Genomic DNA, 18839 nt, shown 5'->3' with positions numbered 1-18839 from the left:
CCCCTACTAGTAAGACTCCTCAACACTGGGGCTGCAGTGTGCCTTTGAGACACCAGGGGAGAAATTTGGGAAAGTAGGAGAGACTTCTGGGGTGCCTGCGTGGCTTAGTGGGTTAAGCCTCTGCCTTCCGCTCAGGTCATGAACTCAGGGTTCTGGGATCGAGTCCCGCATCAGGCTCTCTGCTCAGCAGGGAGCCTGCTTACCCCTCTCTCTGCCTGCCTCTCTGCCTACTTGTGATCTACGTCTGTCAAATAAATAAGTAAAATCTTAAAAAAAAAAAACAGAGAGACTTCTGCTAGAAACTTGTATTATATTAATTGAAAAAAACCTTTTTTTTTGTTTTATTTATTTATTTGACAGCACGAGAGAGCACAAGTGGGGAAAGGTAGAGGCAGAGGGAGAAGCAGGCTCCCCGCTGAGCAGGGAGCACGATGTGGGGCTCGATCCCAGGATCCTGAGATCATGACCCAAGCCAATGGTAGACACACAACAACTGAACCAACAAGGCACCCCATTTTTAATTTTTTTTTAAAAGAATTCTAAATTTATTTGAGAGAGAAAGAGCACGAGCAGGGAGAGGGTGTGGGGAGGGGCAAAGGGAAGGGGAGAAGCAGACTCCCCACTGAGCAGGGAGCCCGCCTCGATCCCAGGACCCTGGGATCATGACCTGAGCCAAAGGCAGATGCTTAACCGACTGAGCCACCCAGGCGCCCCGCTTGTTATCTTTTAGACAGATACTTTCCCCTGCCTTTCTAATACTTGTTAGAGTTTCTTTTTAATTGACTATGTATCATGCTGTTACAATGGGGTGTCCAGAGGCGGAAGGTAGCTGTTTGAGCTCATGTGACCTTACAGTCATTTGTTTTTTTTTGTTTGTTTTTTTTTTTTTTAAATTTTTTATTTTTTATAAACATATATTTTTATCCCCAGGGGTACAGTCATTTGTTTTTTATCTCTGCCTCTTTTCTAGTCTTTCAGCTGAAGGCACGAGGAATCACCCTGAGAAGGGAGAGCCAGACCAGTGTTGATTATCCTGTCCAAGGCTGAGACAGAGTCTGGTATACGGTGTAATAACAAGGGCACTAGACTAGTCATTAGAGTTCACCCCGCTTCTACCAAGCCATGCCACTCTGGTCGTTTAACTTCCTGTCCTCATCTGTGGAAACGGGGCCTGGCCTTTCTACCTCCCAGACGTAGCGTGAAGGTGCCGAGTCAGAGGCTCGGGGAAGGGTTGTGGCCCGACTCCTCCTCTTCTCCGGCCTCGTAAGCTGGGAGGAGGAGATTGAATCTTCTCAGAAAGCCCAGGGTCAGACTCCGTGGTAGTGCGTGTGTGCGCACGCGTGTGTGCGCACGTGTCTAATAACAACACAACAGTGAGAAGCTCCCAGCCGAGTCCTGCTGGAGGAGTCACAGGGGTAGGCAAGGCAGCTGTGGTTCCTTTCGCATCAGAGCTGATGGTCCAGTGGAGGGGTAAGGATTACCCAGGTGAGCCCAGATGTGTCTCCGGGAAGCAGAGGCTGGCGGGTGGCGAGTCGTCGAGGGGTGGGATCTCAGACGCCCGTAGCGCTGACTCTCCTCGCCGTGGGTCTTTCAGCCCGTGGGGGTTGGGGAAGGTCCTTATTAGAATTCAGTTAGGAGAACACAGATTAGCCTTGCTCACTTGACTGGAGTTTAGGGCTTTATTGAGGACATGGTTTTATTTATTTTTAAAGATTTTATTTTTAAGTAATCTCTACACCCAACGCGGGGCTCAAACCCACAACCCCGAGATCAAGAGTCGAATGCTCTACCGACTGAGACAGCCAGGTGCCCCAAGGGCATGGTTTTAGATGTTTTAAAAGATTTTCTTCTGCTTGAGAGGAGGAATTTAAAAATATTCTCATGTTGGCTTTCTCTCTAACTTTCTGAAGTATTTCTTTACAGAGGAGTTGCTTTGTTCTGAAATTCTGAACCATGACATTTGGCTTATTTTTGTTTCTAGGAGCTTTTGATGGGAGGCCGGCAGACTATTTATTCATGCTCCTCTTTAACTGGATTTGCATCGTGGTATCCTTTAGTCTGTTATTTGGGGCTAGAAGTAAACCATTATTTTCAGGTTTGGGGAAGTAGACAGTATTCTGTACAACAGTTCAAATTATAGTATTCGCATCTGTTTGCACCAGTGAATAATTACAAATAATTAAAGTTTTTTTTTTTTTAAGATTTTATTTATTATTTGACAGAGAGAGAGAGAGAACAAGTAGGCAGAGTGGCAGGTAGAGGGAGAGGGAGAAGCAGGGTCTCCGCTGAGCGGGGAGCCCAAAGCGGGGCTCGATCCCAGGACCTTGGGATCATGACCTGAGCCGAAGGCAGCCGCTTGAACCTACTGAGCCACCCAGGCGCCTCAGTTAAGGTTTGATTTTAAAGTTGTCGTACATCACAGAGCCCCCAAGTGATGGCGTTCCCTTCCCATTGCCGGGTTTTCCACATTTGGTTGAATTTTATTGCTGTCCCTCCTCTTGTTCCCAGTTCTCTGTGTCTCATGTGTGACAGCTTGTTGACTGCAGCACAAAGAGATCCCGTGCCATGAGACAGCTTTTGGAATCTGTGCTCCATCTCAGAAAATTAATTGACAACCAGCATCCCTTTCTGACTTCACTGCTGTCCTTGTCCTCGGGGCCTACACAGTAATTTGGTCCTTCTGGAAGGGCCCGGCTTGTCTCTCTGTGTCGTAGCCCCCGCTGCCAGCAGCCTTCCAGCTGCGGACCTGTGCAGATGGCGAGGGCCGCAGAGGGGGCACGATCACTCAGTCTGTGCCCAGCTGGTGAGCTTAACATTGCTCTGGGGCTTAGCGGCCATTGAAACTTGGCCCCAAGCCAGGACATGTGGCACTTCGGATGCCCTTTCCCCTCCTTTAAGGGAAGAAAAAAAAAATTGTTCTGGATATCCACCATGCTATGGAGCCCTGGATGTGAGTAGAACCCTAGTTAGTTTCAGGCCGCAGGTATCTCCGTCTTCCGGTTGAAGACAAGATGCTGAGACACTGGGCAAGGCAGAGAGGACACAAGGGGCCAACTGAGTCCTACGCCAGAGCCGCCACATCTCCCATTTCCTTGTCGTCAGATACTACAACAGAATATTCATGATGGAGATTGTTAGATACCTTTGTGTTCTGGGATGTTTTAAACAACCCGAACTCTAGAAAAGGGTTTTCTTTCTGAACACAGGAATGAAATGAACTGATGCTAGGTGCACAATGCTTTGTTTGTTCTGATCTTTAACCTTATAAACCAAGATTACTGGCTTAGCAATGGATATGCAGGTAAGTGTCCCTAGAAACTGTTTGCCCTTTTATATGTTTCAGATTTACAATTAATGGCCTTTGAGAGAAGCTTAAATTGCATTAACCCTGTGGTTAATTACGTGGCATTTTGAAATTATAGAATTACAACTTTTATTTTGAAAGTCTTATATGAATTATCTAAACTGTTAGTTTCCTGGCTCATTTCCGGCTTCTTTGTTATGTTTGGGCATCCAGAGTGATGATTCTCTAGTATTTTCTTTGCATTATGTGGATATGTATTTTTTTAATTGCAAATATATAGTAAGTAAAGTTTTACTGCCTACTGTTCTTCAAATAACCAAGCTTGACCCTGATATTTCTGAATACATCTAAGATAATTATATTTTATTCTAGGATTTTGTAGCATGCATTGTATAATTGATTAACTGAAAGGATCAGTTTGTAATTCTGATGATTGAATTTCTTTTTAGCTTTTATAAAGCCATAGGAGAATTTATTTGTAGGGGAGAGGTTAAAAAAAAGTAGATTCACTCTGAGCCTGTTGGGAGTGCTTCTGGAGCCATGTCTTCACATGTTGACTTCTTTTGCAGTTGCTGATGATTCCTCTGATCATGTCAGTCCTTTATGTCTGGGCCCAGCTGAACAGAGACATGATTGTATCATTTTGGTTTGGAACACGATTTAAGGTACTTTCACGTAGTTGGAAAAATTTCCTTTTCATTTGTCCTTGCAAAAAAAAATCCCTCTTCAGCTCAGAGATGCACTTTCTGACTCGTCCAGAAGAGGTCACTGCAGAGCAGTGTACGGTAGGCAGCCCCCTCTTCTCGGCTCAGTCCCTTGCCTGTCTTTAGCCAACCTGGAATCCTTTGCTGGCTCTTCTCACTCTGTGTTTCAGGCCTCTGAGGCATGTGACCTTGAGTGATCTCATGTTTGTGTGTGTGATAGAGAGGGGGAAGGAAAGATACTTGTTGGGAGCAGCCTCTTAAAATCTGTTCTTATCATTCCCTGTTAACGTACTGTACACTTTAGCTAGAACAGATTGTTTTTGTCCTCAGACAATTCCCTTAGTGCCTTCTCAGTTTTCCACCAGTACCATCTTTTTAAATTTTCTTCCTTTTGTAAAGCCTACCTGTTCTTCATTTGAGTTGGGACTGAACATACTTCCTGGTCTCCTGTCTGGAATTAGTCTTGCCTTTAGGCCCTACGAGCCGTTATGTTTCTCTTAGAGTACTTAACCACATTCTGCCTTCAAGTTCTTTCTCTACAACCCTTTCTTCATTAGCTTGTGAAGTTCCTTGCAGCTCCCTTAGCTCTTGGTATGATGTGTTGAATCAGAGGCTCGAATGTTGAATTCAACTGGAAAGCTTTCTCATGGGGGAGGCTATTAGTTCAAGCTGGCTCCCCGTGGAGCGCGCGCAACTCAGTCTCATGACCCTGAGATCATGACCTGAGCCAGAACCAAAGAATCGGGACACTTAACCGACTGAGCCACCCAGGCGCCCCTGAATGAGTATAACATTAGATAGGAAGTTTTAAGTATAATCATGCTAGATTGGTCTGAGAAATTTTTGCAGTGACTTTCCAAAGGATTTATATAAAGCTCTTGTCGGTGTATCTTTACCCATTCCAGCCGCCTGGCAGCTAGGTCCTTTTTAGTGTGGTTGTTCATGTTTGTGTGTATTTGTCTCCTAGGCCTGTTACTTACCTTGGGTTATCCTCGGATTCAACTATATCATCGGAGGCTCGTAAGTGATATTAGATTTATTTGACTGGAAGCGAATCCTTTGAAGACTTCCATTGTTCTTTAGCTGATCTTTATAAAATTTTAAAGTTTTATGAAGTTCAACATTGATGCGTCGGAACCTTATACTTAGGAAATACAGTTGACCCTTGAACGATGGGGACTAGAGGTATCAAGCTCTTGTGTAGTTGGAAATTTGTGTATATTCTTTAACTCTCCCCAAACCGAACTGCTAACAGTCCCCTGTTGACCAGAGCTTTACTGATAGCAGAAGCAGTCAGTTCACACAAATGTTGTGTTGTATTACGTGTATCATATACTGCGTTTTTATAATAAGGTGAGAGAAAAGAAAGTCTTATTAAGAAAACCTGAAGAAAAGAAAGTACATTTACATAACTATACTATATTTATCAAAAAGCCCCACCTATAAGTGGACCCACATAGTTCAGCTCTGTGTTCCAGGGTCAACTGTAATTTCATTTTGACGTAATTGATTAAATTGCAGGGCTTTAAGCACATTTAGCATTGAGTGGTGGTTATTTTGTTAGCTCATCGTTACGCACAGTGTACTTCCGGGTATGTATTTTTGAATAAATATTTCTGGATTCATTGTCCGGATTGAGCAGACAAGGAACTGATTTAATTTGTGTCTGCGCTTGACTCCTCTAAGAACTATGTGTAAAATTACCGTGTTTTTTTTTATTCCTGAGGCATTTCCAGGATGCCTTGAAGACTGCTCACCAGTCATCAAAAGATTCTCAGATGGGAAGTAGTTTTTGTAAGTGGTTTGATAGTACAGAAGTTTTAGCCAAATAGGCCTCAGATTTCTAGCCCGGAATTGGCGCCGAGAGGAGAAGCTTTATTGCATCCAGTCAGAATTTTAAAAGGGAGAGATCAAGATGCAACTGTTCTGTGAACTCCCACTTCTTACGCTACCAAATACTTTAAATGTTTTAACAGATTTTAATAGTACCAGTTCTTACTATGTCTGACATATCTGCTCTGTGTGGTCCTAACATCTGCCGCGAAGTGATAGAAATGAGTGACTTGAGCAAACAGACTCTGTTGAGAGCGGAGCAAGTTCTGAGCCTGGTACAGCCGCCCTGCCGCCCAGAAGGGCAGAGTCTGGGAGTAGTTGCCAATGTTGATTTGTCCCTGACAGGACTCCTGTGGCAGGAGAAGACACAGAAGGATATGTGATAGTAGGAGTGGATCTATAAAAACCTTGAAGTGGCCTGTATGTAAGCCTTGGAAAAACCTGAAGGTCAATGTTTATTTTAGAAGTACAAGGTGAAGGTCAGCTATGCTCAGTGATCTTCATGATGTCTTACACACAAGGATGCCGGAGGCAAGGGAGAAGTGCTGTGTCTCCAGGAATGGGGGAAACAGGCGTGTCCTGCCTCCCCCTCACCCCTGTTGCCCTGCTTCTCTCTTGTCAGCCTTCCGATTTGCCCTGAGGTTTACAAATACAGTATTTACGACTAAACCAGTCAGAAGCTTGCTTTGCAGCTTCCAACTCTGGAGGCAGGAAGTAGCAAAAACAATATTTTGAGGATGAGATGGGGCTTGAAAGAGCTATCGGAGGGCAGCTGGACCCCCGCAGGACCGATTTCCCTTCCCCTCAGAATGCCTTTGCCACGCAGACTACAAAAGGACTCATTGTGGAGCTGTCACAGGCTCCAGGGCCCAGAAGCGGGCTGCCAGGAGGGCTCTCTTCCCTGGGCTACTGCTTACAACTGGCTACGTCTCACTTGACCACTTGCATGTCTTGAAACTAATTGGACTCTTTGTTTGCAGGGTAATCAATGAGCTCATTGGAAATCTTGTTGGACATCTTTATTTCTTCCTAATGTTCAGATACCCGATGGACTTGGGAGGAAGAAATTTTCTCTCCACACCTCAGTTTTTGTAAGTGCTTTTTTTCTTCCTCACCAAACAGCCATTTTACTGCCCTTGTCTTAGGAGGCGTCCTCAGAGCTCCATGAGGGGCGGCATTTACCTCTTCGGCGGGTGGAGAAACTGGAGCCAACAGACTGGCCCCGGTCACACGGTCACAGGAAGCCCGGGATCAAAGTCACAGCTCGGTCTTCTCTGTGGAGCCCTTTCAGCTGGGGGCTGCTGCTGACTCAAACATTGGGCATCACTGGGAACATCGTAGCTCAGCTGGGCAGGTGGGGCACTGTGCAAAGCTCCAGTGTGGGCCGCCATGTGCCAGCATTGGTTTTACACGAGATTGGCCAGAGAAGAGGCAAAGGGGTTCAGTTAGCTCATTGGTTAGCAGCTTCAGCCTTTCTCTGTGAGCTGTTATAGAACAGAAAATACCCGGAACTTTTCACAGTGAAAGGGAGAAACTCGAGGTTCGTATAGCCCAAGCACCCAGGAAGTGCGGGCTGGTTCTTTCTCTGCTTCTAAGGTTCACTCAGGCGAGGAGGCTGAGGGCACTGCTTTGGTTCTGAGGCAGACTTGGGTTGAAGTCCGTCCCCTTGTCTACCAGTTTGGATTATCAGGGGGAGTGACTTCATAAAACCTCCAAGCTGCACCTCGCTAATCTGTAAATCAAGGGGCGCCCAGTCTCCCACGACTGCAGGTGGTAAGGTCTGCTGTTGGCCACGCGGTGGTGGTAAATATGGTAATAAATACAGTAAATATGGCAGTAAATCCTAGCATTGGGGCTGGGGTGGGATTTTATGAGCCAGAAGAGATGCCGACACACTGAAGCATGGAAGTTGCTGGCCTTTCTGTCACGGAAACAGAAGGCATTTGAAGAAGGGACCAGTGAAATCATCATCTGGGTGTCACAGCCTGCCTGACGATTGCTCCTGATCCCCAGTTGGGGACAAGCAGTCCTGGCTTCCCCTGAAAAACTTCTATAAAACAACCCCTCCACCTCTTGCTCCTTTTAGTATTTGCAGTTCGTCTTTCTTCCGAGGGGTCAGTGAGAGCAGGGAAACTTGAGGAGGTCCGCCCCACCCCCCATCCCATTTGTCAGTGGGGGAGGGGGGGCGGGAAGTTTTTGAAAGCCGTCTGTGAAATACACAAACCGAGAAGTACACTGTTGTTGTATTATTATTATTTTTTTAAGTGCATAGGAAGAAACTTGTCTTCTGAGCCTTCAGTTGGCTTCAGGCAAAAAAAAAACAAATGACCAATCTGCTTTCTAATTATCAAAGGACACGATAGCAGCAGGTTTTGGATTTTTGATCTACGTTTATCAAGTCAGATGGCAGATGCATCAATTTAAAAAAAAAAAAAAAAAAAAACTTGGTCATTTGGTGGCTAGCCAACAGTTTTTACTTTAAATGGCCATATTTCTGACTTACCGGCTTGGAGATATTTCTCGATTGCAGGCAACAAAGTGTATGAGATTCTAGTGGCAAAATCAAGGGCACACTGGAGCCTGCCTTGCATTTGAGCGTTCTCTGTTGGCGGAAAAGCCCTTCTGTTAAATTTTGCATAAAGATCAGATGACAAAATGTAGCTCCTTGCAAAAGCAGTAACTGCTTTGAAATTACCATAAATTTTTGTTGATTATGTATAATTGGGTGTCTTTTTGTAGTAATTACTTGCATTTAATTTCACTATCCATTTAAGCAGTGGAGATGGCTTCCATATTGTCTTAGAGTATGAAGCAAAGCAAGACAGCCCTTTTAACTGTTTTATTTTATTATACACTTTGGAGGAATGTTATTGTACTGGAACATCAGGAATATTGAGAAATCGGGAGTTGGAAATGCATTGTGATTTACAGACAAATCTGCGTTTGTTTAAAAGGGATGATGGAAGTTCTAGAACCCTAAGATCACTGTTCTGCCTTCCATTTAGAAAAGTAGATCCTCTCCGCAGGCAGTTGTTTTTCTGTTTGAAAGGGCTTCATTGTCTGGTTTTGGCGGGAACACGAAGGCATCAGGGATGATGTAAACAAATGAGGACTCCAGTCACGGGCAGCTGTCCCCTGAATGGTGCCCCGCTTGTCCTCTCTGCCGCGGCTCGCAGCCCGAGGTGCAGAAAACAGTGCAGGGACCAGCTCTGGAGCCAGGCTGCCTGGTTGGGATCCTGACGATTACTCTGGCCTTGGTTTTCTCATTTCTAAAATGGGATGCTAAGAATAGCGCCCGCCCCGTAGGGTTGTGGGGAAGAGGAGGTTAGTGTCGGCTCAGGCAGCACCTGGCGTAAGCGAGACGCCGTCTGAGGCGGTCATGCTCGGCAGGCTCTTCGCCACGGCCAAGGTGGCTCTCAGGGCTTGCTCTTGGTGCCGTCAGGGCTTTGAGCGGAGGTATCTGGTGATGGTCTCTGCCTTCAAGCACGATTGAAAACATGAGGAGCTAAGTGGAATAGTTTTGTTTTGTTTTAAGATGGTGTTTTTTTGTTGTTTTGTTTTGTCTTAAAGATTTTTTTTATTTGACAGAGACCGTGAGAAAGAGGGAATACAAGCAGGGGAGTGGGAGAGGGAAAAGCAGGTCTCCCGCTGAGCAGAAAGCCCTATGTGGGGCTCGATCCCAGGATCCCGGGATCATGACTTGAGTCACTAAGTGGAATAGGTTTAAACACATTCTCAGCTTACTAAGGATCAAGGGAGGGCAAGATGCTGAAGAACACAGACGAGGGTGGAAGCTTTCTTAGCTGTTCTGGGATTCTTAGTTTGTTAATCGGCCACGGGGAAAGCGGGTGCCCTTCCCGGGCTTCAGCTTTCGCACCGCCTCGGCAGTGGAGAGAAGCTGCCGGAGGTCGTCAGGCATTCCCGTGGAAAACACAGCCCAGACCCCAAGACCAAGCGGCGGCTCCAGTCCCCCCTGACAGATGCCACAGGGCCCAGGGGCGGCGTGGAGATGCCATTTGGGCCTCAACATGCAGACTGCGGACTTGGCTTTCACACGTGAATTTGTTGTGTTGTGCTTTGATCCCGTTGGATCCGCACTTAGATCCGTCAGCATGCTATATACGGGGGGTTCTTTCTGGTGGTTTGGCTTGTGGGAGTAATAGTTTTGTTTCCATACTGTTCCGCCTGAATTACTTTTGTGATCAGAAAACAAATTTTTTTTGAGCATGAGTTAGGCTAGAAAAGGAGTAAATTTAAGAAACCCGAAAAGTGAGTGCTGCCGGGGGTCAGGGCATTGAGTGAAATGCTGAGAAGGCAGTTAGGTCGGACCTCGTCCCCGGCCTTGCCCTGGCCGGGCTGATACACTCCAGGGAGATGCCGTGGGGACAGCAAGAATGGAGGCCGCGCGCAGGGTCCAGAAGTGATTGTGTTGTTTTTTCTCCTTTTGTTCCCCACCCCCCACTCCCCCGACCCCAGGTACCGCTGGCTGCCCAGCAGGAGAGGAGGGGTGTCGGGATTCGGCGTGCCCCCCGCTAGCATGAGGCGAGCTGCGGACCAGAACGGCGGTGGAGGCGGGAGACACAACTGGGGACAGGGCTTTCGGCTTGGGGACCAGTGAAGGAGCGGCCTCGGGCCGGCCCACCAGCCACTCGACGCAGATGAAGTTTCCTCCCAGTGCTGGGTGTGCTTAACAACCGAGTTCTAGCAAATGCTGTTGGACCCGACCCACACTGAATGTAGTCTTTCAGTACAAGACACAATTTTTTAAATCCTGAAGAAAAATATAAGTGTTCCTCAAGTTTCGTGATTCTCATTCAAGTCCTTACTGCTACGAAGAACAAAATATCAACTGTGCAAATTTCAGAACTGACTATATTTTTTTGGTGTCTTCTCTTCCTTTTCCGTCTGAATAATGGGTTTAGGCAGGTCCCGGTCTGCTGACACCAAGCCGGGCATGTGGGGTTGGGTCACCAAACCCTTGACAAAGGACCTTTTACCTCTTTCTCGCACACACGCCCCCTCCTTCCTCTCCCGGCCCCCGCATTTGCAGCTAGAGGAGGTTGCCCATAAAACGGTTCTGCCAGTGACAAGCTCTCTTATTTATTGACTTCTGTCAAGGCTTGGTCACAAAGAACTTGTCCACCACGTACCCCCCCACATCCTTTGGTGGCAGAACTCTAACCATAGGGGAGAAGACTGCACCAGCCGATGGAGAGCTTCGTCAGCTTTTGGAATTGCTGTGACCTGGTGTCCAATACAACCATTTGCCACCTCTGCAGATGCTTCTTATAAAAAAAAAAGCACCACTGTGTCAGTGAGGGCCACAGACCGGTGTCAGTGAGACATGAGGTGGTTGCTAGGCAGTTTTTTCCTTAAGTGAAGTGATGAAAACTACAGTGGAGTTGCAGGGGGGCCAGGTGCGAACTGCGGGGGGCCTAATCCCTTTGCATCTCGTGTAGGACATACTGGTTTTGTGTGGACCCACAGTAGTTTGGGTTGTGTTCTTCTAGAAAGTTCCAAATCACATTTGTCACAGGGAGTTGCTCTCTTTGAGAGACACCTGGGCATTGATCACATTTCATTTTCATTTTCCTTCTAGATATTTGTTCATGGAATAGTGTGGAGAGGAGAACCCTATACCCTATTTAAATTTTCTCCCCCCCCCTTTTAATGGCCACATGCTTTGGTTAGTCGTGAAGAAGGTGCAGAGATCCTATCCTCAGAGCCAATACAGGCACATCTAGGTGGATCCCATAACTTGGGGTTGTAATGGCTTTCGAATCATTTGTGTTTGACGTTCTTTATTTTGAGCCACGAATGTATAAGTCAGGAATGTACATCAGACCAGCTGCTGGTTTTCATAGGTGGGCTGCTTCCATCAGAGCTAGGCTTATCCCCCAATAAAGTTTTTTGAAGGCTTTGGTGTTTCAGTTTCTTATTTTACGTTTTCAGACTGAAAGCAGCCTGCCAGGAGCAGTGTTGAGTGGGCGCTGTACTTGGAGTCTGCTAGAAAGGCTTTGAACATTTTGATTGGTTTCTTCTCAGGAAACTCTGTGCTCTAACAGTATGCCCCTACTTTGCCTCCCACCCCTCAGGCCGTAGTGTTGTGTGTTCTACCAGGAACTGGGGATTTGAAAACAGCCTGTTTTTAATAAAAGTTTGTGTGTACCTCTCCATATTTAATTTATATGATCAAATAGGAGGCACAGAGAATCTGAACCGTTAACTGTCGTATGTTTTTGTTGTTGACCTGTGGCCACAATAAAATTTACTTGTAAACTTTTAGAAGCCATTTTTCCTACGATGTCGCATGTGCACTCATTGTACAGGGGCAGAAACTGACCGTGTAAGAATGTTCTCGTGGTAAGTGAGCTCGTCGCTCTTGTATGCCCTTAATGCCTCACCTGCCTCCCAGCAGTAGTTTTGGTAAAGGTGCAAGTATTCTGTAGAATACCTCTGTTCAAGGCCAAATGTTTATTAAATTCTTCTCAAACACATTTAGGGAGCTGATAATTTTGTCTGGATGACTTGTCTTTTTGAAATAATTTTAGCTAAGTGAGTTATTGGAGATTTGATTTGGGGAGGCAAGACATGCCAGTGGATTCTCTTACTGAGTGAAATAAAAATCCCTATTTTGTATAAAGAACTTCCCCTTTTGTAACTATGCCTTTTTCTTGGTAAAAATTGTAAATTAAAATGTACAACACGACGGTTGCCTGCCTTCAGTTTCCGTGTACCTACTGTGCTACCTCTTTTGGATTACTACGTAACTTTTGGAACCAGCCCCTTCTCGGGCATTTAGGAGCGTCCCGGGATTCTCGCTGCCCAGTGACGCAGCGTATTTTAGTATCTACTTCTGTTCACATGTTGGGGAACAGCTGTAGGATTCATTCCTGGAAGCAGAATCTCTGGGTTTTGATTTTAATAACCATTGAGTTAGGAATCCTATCCAGTTCTAGTGTGTCTTATGGCCTTTCTGTAGCCCATGGGTCTGACTCCTGGAGCTCTATGGAATGTGTTTAATCCCGGGGAGGCAGATGCCATGACCTCAGCTGAGCCTTTTTTTTCTTGACCATGAACCATCCACATTTGCATGCCAGGCCTTGGGCCCTCTTGTTTATCACAAGGTGGGGTGATGAGACGGAGCGGCGCTGCACCCCTTTCCTGGTAATGGAGACATTCCAGAAAGGAAAGAATGATCCTGTTCATTTCAGGGGACAGCAGATCGCCAGTATCCTGTATTCTAAGCTGCCTTTGCGTAACACTGACCGAACAGGCCATGTTGGTTGCCAGCCGCTCCATTCATGGCAGCTCTGTTTCTGAGGTCCCTTACCCCCTTAAAATTCTCAGCATTAACTTAATAGCAAAAGTTCACCTGGGGAAAAATCCAGTCCTCTCTGTTTGGACTTCACACTGTTAGTAACTCAGAAGGTGGGGCGGAGAAGACATGTGCTTCCCGCCAGTTGACTTGTTTGCTTTCCAGAGTGGCTGTGGCAGTTGTCACTGGGATTAGGGGAGGGAATCATGATCTGTAGGGCCTTATGCATACAGTGAAAGCCCAGAATGGTTTTCCGTGTGCTCGCCTTTCCCTCCCAACTCTGGTAGGTAGAATCCTGTTTTCAGTAGCACACCTGGGTACTGAACACGCCAGGAACTTTCCGCATCGTGGAACGTCAGCCTCAGATCTATGCTTCCCAGGCTTCCTGTCCCAGAAAGTCACTTGGGATTTTTTTTTAAGGGTGCACATTTCTCACATCGCTCTCATTCTCCATGTTTTGAAAGTTTGCGAGGATTCTGTTATCCAGCTGGGTTTGGGAACTGACTTGTGACCCTAATAGGTAGGGAGTGTTATCCCCATCTCCCAGGTGAGGAGGCTTCAGACTCAGAGTGGTTAAGGCACTGAAGGTCAAGCAGCTACAAGGTGCCGAAGACCAGACATGAACCCAGCTCTGAGTTAAGACCTCCACGGCTGCTCTGCTTTTGTGGAGGCCAAAGGTCAGCATCTGGCATGAAATGACAACAGAAGGTGATTTTCTCGCTAGGCTAAAGGCAGGGCAGAAAGTTCGGAAACTTTAGCTGAAGGCATAAATGAGCTTTCTGTCGTCCCTGGGGGTAATTGCCTTGTGCTTCGCAAAGGGAAAAAACATGAAAAATATACAAATTTCAAATATAAAAGTATTTTTATGTAAATATATTTATACAAATTATATCTATGATAAAAACTCGGAGTCTTTTGAGTAGTGCTTGGGCAGATGCCATTAGGACCCGCTCTCTGTCTTCAGGGTGTGTTCTCTCTGTGGGCTGCGGTGATGGCTTGGGTAGGAATTCGGCCTGTTCAGAGAGAGAGCTGATGGTCCGGTCTCCTAGGAGTCTTAGGGGACTTGTTCATACAGCGGAATCCTAGTTCCCTGGAAGAGGATATCAGAAGAGGCTGGAGATCCTGGGAAGACTGGATTCAAAGTTCAGGTACTTTAAAAAAAGTAGCTGAACGGGGACACCTGGGTGGCTCAATTGTTAAGCGCCTGCCTTCAGCTTAGGTCATGATCCCAGGGTCCTGCAATTGTTAAGCGCCTGCCTTCAGCTTAGGTCATGATCCCAGGGTCCTGCTGTGTGGGAAGTCTGCTTCTCTCTCTCCCTCTCCCCCTGCTTGTGTCTCCTCTCTCACTGTGTGTCTTTCTGTGAAATAAATAAAATTTAAAACACAATTTAAAAGAGTCGAACAATTACCTACAGTGAGTAACTATCAGCTAAGGGGTGTGACGCTTGCGATTGCGGCAAAAGGAGACTGCAGTCAAATGCTCTACCACGGAGCTGTACCCCCAACTCGGTGGAGACTGAAGGCAGGAGAGAACACGGGGAGATTAACTGAAGGTATAAATTTAGCTTTGTCTCCCCCGTGGAATTCCCCTGTGGCCTGTGCCAGTGCATGTGCGCTTAGGGAGAAGGAGAGACCCCTGTCATGTCACCAGGGCCAGAAAGACCCACAGGGAGTGTGGGATTGGATTCAGGTGCAGGGTTTAAGAATCCCTTGGGAAATGTTTATGAAGCTCAAGTTGTCACTGGAAGCCTTCCTCTGACCTTGATGGATTTGATCCCTCTCTTGTCTCTCTCCCCGTGTCGGCCTTTCTCTGAGGGATGGCACTGGTCCTGTGAGTGTTCTTGATCACTAAGGCAGTCACTGTTAGCTTAAGGGAGACTTTTTTTTTTTTTAAGATTTTTATTTATTTATTTGACAGAGAGGCAACACAAGCAGGCAGAGTGGGAGAGGGAGAATGAGGCTTCCTGCTGAGCAGGGAGCTGGATGTGGACTCGATCCCAGGACCCCTTGATCATAACCTGAGCCGAAGGCAGATGCTTAACGACTGAGCCACCTAGGCACCCCTAAGGGAGACTTCAGATTTTGATCAAAGGTGTCATGATGGGGTGCCTGAGTGGCTCAGTGGGTTAAAGCCTCTGCCTTCAGCTCAGGTCACGATCTCAGGGTCCTGGGATCGAGCCCCGCATCAAGCTCTCTGCTCGGCAGGGAGCCTGCTTCCCTTCCTCGTTCTCTGCCTGCCTCTCTGTCTACTTGTGATCTCTGTCTGTCAAATAAATAAATACAATCTTTAAAAAAACAACAACAACCACCAAACTGTCGTGATGCGGGAGTCACAAACCCGGCTTTAAGGATGTAAGAGACAGCTGTCACCACGGCAGGCCTTCAACACCTGCCCAGACCTCTCAGTGGAGAGGAGGGATTGGGAATTTCCTCCTCACTTCTATCAGGGTTCTCTAGTGACAGGTACCCCAAAACGACTCTGGTTAACTTCGGCGAAAGAGAATTGGAAGGACATATAGTAGCTGACAGATCCCAAGGGGCTGCCGAGCCACCCGGCATGGAAAGGATACCAGGGATGCAGGGAGCAGAAACTGATCTGAACCACACCTGCTGGGCTAGATCAGCTCTATGGTTTATGCTTGCAATTCTCCTTTTAGGGTTCAGTCCCCAAGTCTTATTGGCCTACCTTTGACCTTGCGACTCTCGCGTGATGGGAACTGAGGGAAAAACATTTGACTGACAGTCCCATTTAGACTCTCTGCAGCGGGGTAAGACCCTGCAGGTACTTACATTCAAAGCAAGTCAAAGTACTCCTGCTTCATGAGAAGGGAAGCAGATGCTGGGTGCCTAAGAAGTCCCAGTTGCCCCCCCCCCACTACCCGAAACCTTGTGTGGCCTTCTGGAAGAGTCTCTGGGTTTACCCTCATTCCAAACCATGAACAAGGCTCTATTTCCCCCATGTCCTCCCTCAAGTTCATCTCCAGAGCATTACCAAGCAGTGTGGATTTTGCTGAAGATTTGGGGGGTGGGTTCTCATCCCCCCTACGTAGCATGAAGGTTGGCATGCACGGCCTCTTTGAGATAAATATTTGTTGAAGGAATGGATCCATTTCATAACCGTAGTTCTCTGGAGTGGTCCACTGGCTTCCGGCCTTCTCTCCATGCTTTCCCCGAGTGGGTGTTCCAGTCCCCTCTGTCTTGGTCAACTTAGCTCTGACTCCAAAACTCTACACTCAGCAAAATAAAAGCTTTGCCGTTCATCAGCCCTACCCATCTTGAAAAGGCTTATTAAAGTTATTCGCCAGACACAAAGCAAGACTCTGATCAGGGAACCAGGGGAGATCTATGGCTAAAAAAATTAAGACAATTTTGGGCACCAGTTTGGCTCATTCGGAAGAGCAGGTGACTCTTGATCTCAGGACTGTGAGTTTGAGCCCTACATAGGGTATAAAGATGACTTAAATAAAGAAATAAACTTTAAAAAATTAAGGTGGTTTCATTATGTTTATTATTTCAAATTATTTCAAACATTATTTTGAATTGATTATTACATACTCTTCGAAATTCTGATAATGCTTTCTGCAGTGTTCCATGGGGGCCCCCAACAGATGCATCCACATACTAGTTCCCAGAACCTATGAATATGACCTTCTCTGGAGAAAGGATCTTCACAAATGTGATTAAGGATCTTGAGACAAGGAGATTATCCTGGATTATTTGGGTGGGCTCTGAATCCAATGACAAGTGTCCTCTAGGAGGCACACAGGGGAGAGGCACCTGGGTGGCTCAGTCTATAAGCATCCGACTCTTGATTTCAGCTCAGGTCATGATCTCAGGGTTGTGCGTTCAAGGCCTGTATGGGGCTCCGTGCTAGGCATGGAGCCTGCTTGAGATTCTCTCTCTCCCTCTCTCTCTCTTTGCTGGAACACTCTCAGCTCTCTCATGGGCCTAGAAGGGATATTGGAGACCATCTTTCCTCCCTTCGGATGAGACAACTGAACTCTGCCCAAGACAGAAAGAAAGGTTGAGCACCACTGTCCCATCAGCTGAGATCACCTGGACGCCCCTCTTCTTTGCTTCCAGAAGGCCTTTAATTTAGAAGCTGACCAGTAGACTTCTCTTCGCATTGAGCCCCTCTCACTCTGCGTCAGCTAGAGACCCCCGTCACCGGCAGGCAGTTCAGAAATGGAACTTTGGAATCTGATCTAAATTGTTTAGCTGCTGATGTCACAACGTACCCCTTGTTTCAGACCTTTTTTGCCTCTCCTCCTTTTTTTTTCCTGCAAACCCTTTGACATTTCCCCAACGTCTGATGTTCAAAATGATTTTTCAAAATGATCATTTTTTGGATCATTGCTACAGAGAATGGCTGCTTTCCTAGTCTTTGTTGGATTTTAGAGGACCAATAAATCACTCTTCTCCTTTCCTCCGTTTGGAGCCAAGTGAGAGGTACAGTTATTAGATAGAGATCAAAATGTTAGCTTCATTCTTGAGAAAAATGGGTTGGGAGATATGTTATAGGGGCGTAGTCACATAGAGGTCCTAAAACGGAACCCCAGAATTTGAAAGACTGACCTCCCTGGTCACGGGCATGGAAAACAGGGACAGGAGTGTCTGCTCCTATAAGCGTACAGTGGGGAAGAGCCCAGAAGGTGGCTTTCCAGAGGCCTAATGAGCTTCACAAACTGAACAAGCTCAGTTCCTTCCTTGACTCACCAATCCCAAGAGTCTTCCCTTTGGGAAAAAAATTGGAGTTTCCAGTTTACTTTTCCTTCCTGGGAAAGTCCCTCTCTGTGGCAATGCAAGGAGTGAGAAACCAGTATTTCTTCCCAATAATGTTCACTTCCACTCCCCTTTATAAGACAGAGAAGGTTCCACTTGGAGAGCCAGGACCCAAGGGGCTTCTTTTGAAAGGCATAGTGTATGTGAGTCAGTCAGGTTAGACTAATAACGTAACAAGCAGTCACCAATTCTGCACATCACAACAGATCTATTTCTTTCTTTTTTTTTTTTTTTTTTTTGAAGATTTTATTTATTTATTTATTAGAGAGAGAGATAGCATAAGCAGTGGGAGTGGGAAAGGGAGAAGCAGGTGCCCTGCTGAGCAGGGAGCCCGACACGGGGCTGGATCCCAGGACCCCAGGATCATGATCGGGGCCGAAGGCTGATGCTTAACACACTAAGCCGCCCAGGTGCCCCCAGAGATCTATTTCTTGTGCAAATCACAGTCCAGTGTGGGTGGGCAGGTGGGATGGTGGGGCCAAGGAAGGGGACGGGAGAAGGAGGAGGGGTTCTAAAAGTATCTGAAAGTATCCTTTCAATTAGTGCAAAGATTTTAAACACCTTGAGAAAGAGACAGCAAGTAGAGCATCACGGAGGAGATTTCAGGTGCCCGGCGGAAAGGGGCATACATAATTTCCGCCCACCTGCTGTTGGCCAGCACTCCGTCACGTGCTCCCAACTACCCACAAGGGAAGCTCAGGACCCTACGTCTTCCTGACGGCGTATGTGGAACATCCATGACACTGGAAGGACACAAACATGGTCTCAGGACAGCATCACATTCACACAAGCATGGCCTGGCCAACCAACACAATTTTACAGGGATTTAGATCTTTACTAAGAAGCCCAAAGAACAGATTGGCTACAATGCTGCTGTTTTTGTTTTGTTTTAATTTCT

The 18839-nt window shown here is 46.6% G+C and overlaps 1 protein-coding gene across 1 annotated transcript in view; it reads left to right on the top strand.

Annotated features, from left to right (window-relative positions):
* DERL1 (derlin 1) overlaps positions 1–12550 on the top strand; it is a 29304-nt gene extending 16754 nt beyond the window's left edge. Inside the window, exons 3-8 of the mRNA XM_004743500.3 lie at positions 1982–2046; positions 3275–3301; positions 3874–3969; positions 4976–5028; positions 6822–6932; positions 10318–12550. Coding sequence (XP_004743557.1) covers positions 1982–2046; positions 3275–3301; positions 3874–3969; positions 4976–5028; positions 6822–6932; positions 10318–10459 — 494 coding nt within the window. The 3' untranslated portion in view covers positions 10460–12550. The remainder of the gene's footprint in view (positions 1–1981; positions 2047–3274; positions 3302–3873; positions 3970–4975; positions 5029–6821; positions 6933–10317) is intronic.
* Positions 12551–18839: the final 6289 nt, after the last annotated feature.

Source organism: Mustela putorius, unplaced genomic scaffold (genome assembly GCF_011764305.1).
Source record: "Mustela putorius furo isolate JIRA1106 unplaced genomic scaffold, ASM1176430v1.1 tig00000228_pilon_pilon_pilon, whole genome shotgun sequence".
Taxonomy (NCBI): domain Eukaryota; kingdom Metazoa; phylum Chordata; class Mammalia; order Carnivora; family Mustelidae; genus Mustela; species Mustela putorius.
Note: the sequence above shows the minus strand (reverse complement) of the source record. Positions and strands in the feature narration are given on the sequence as shown.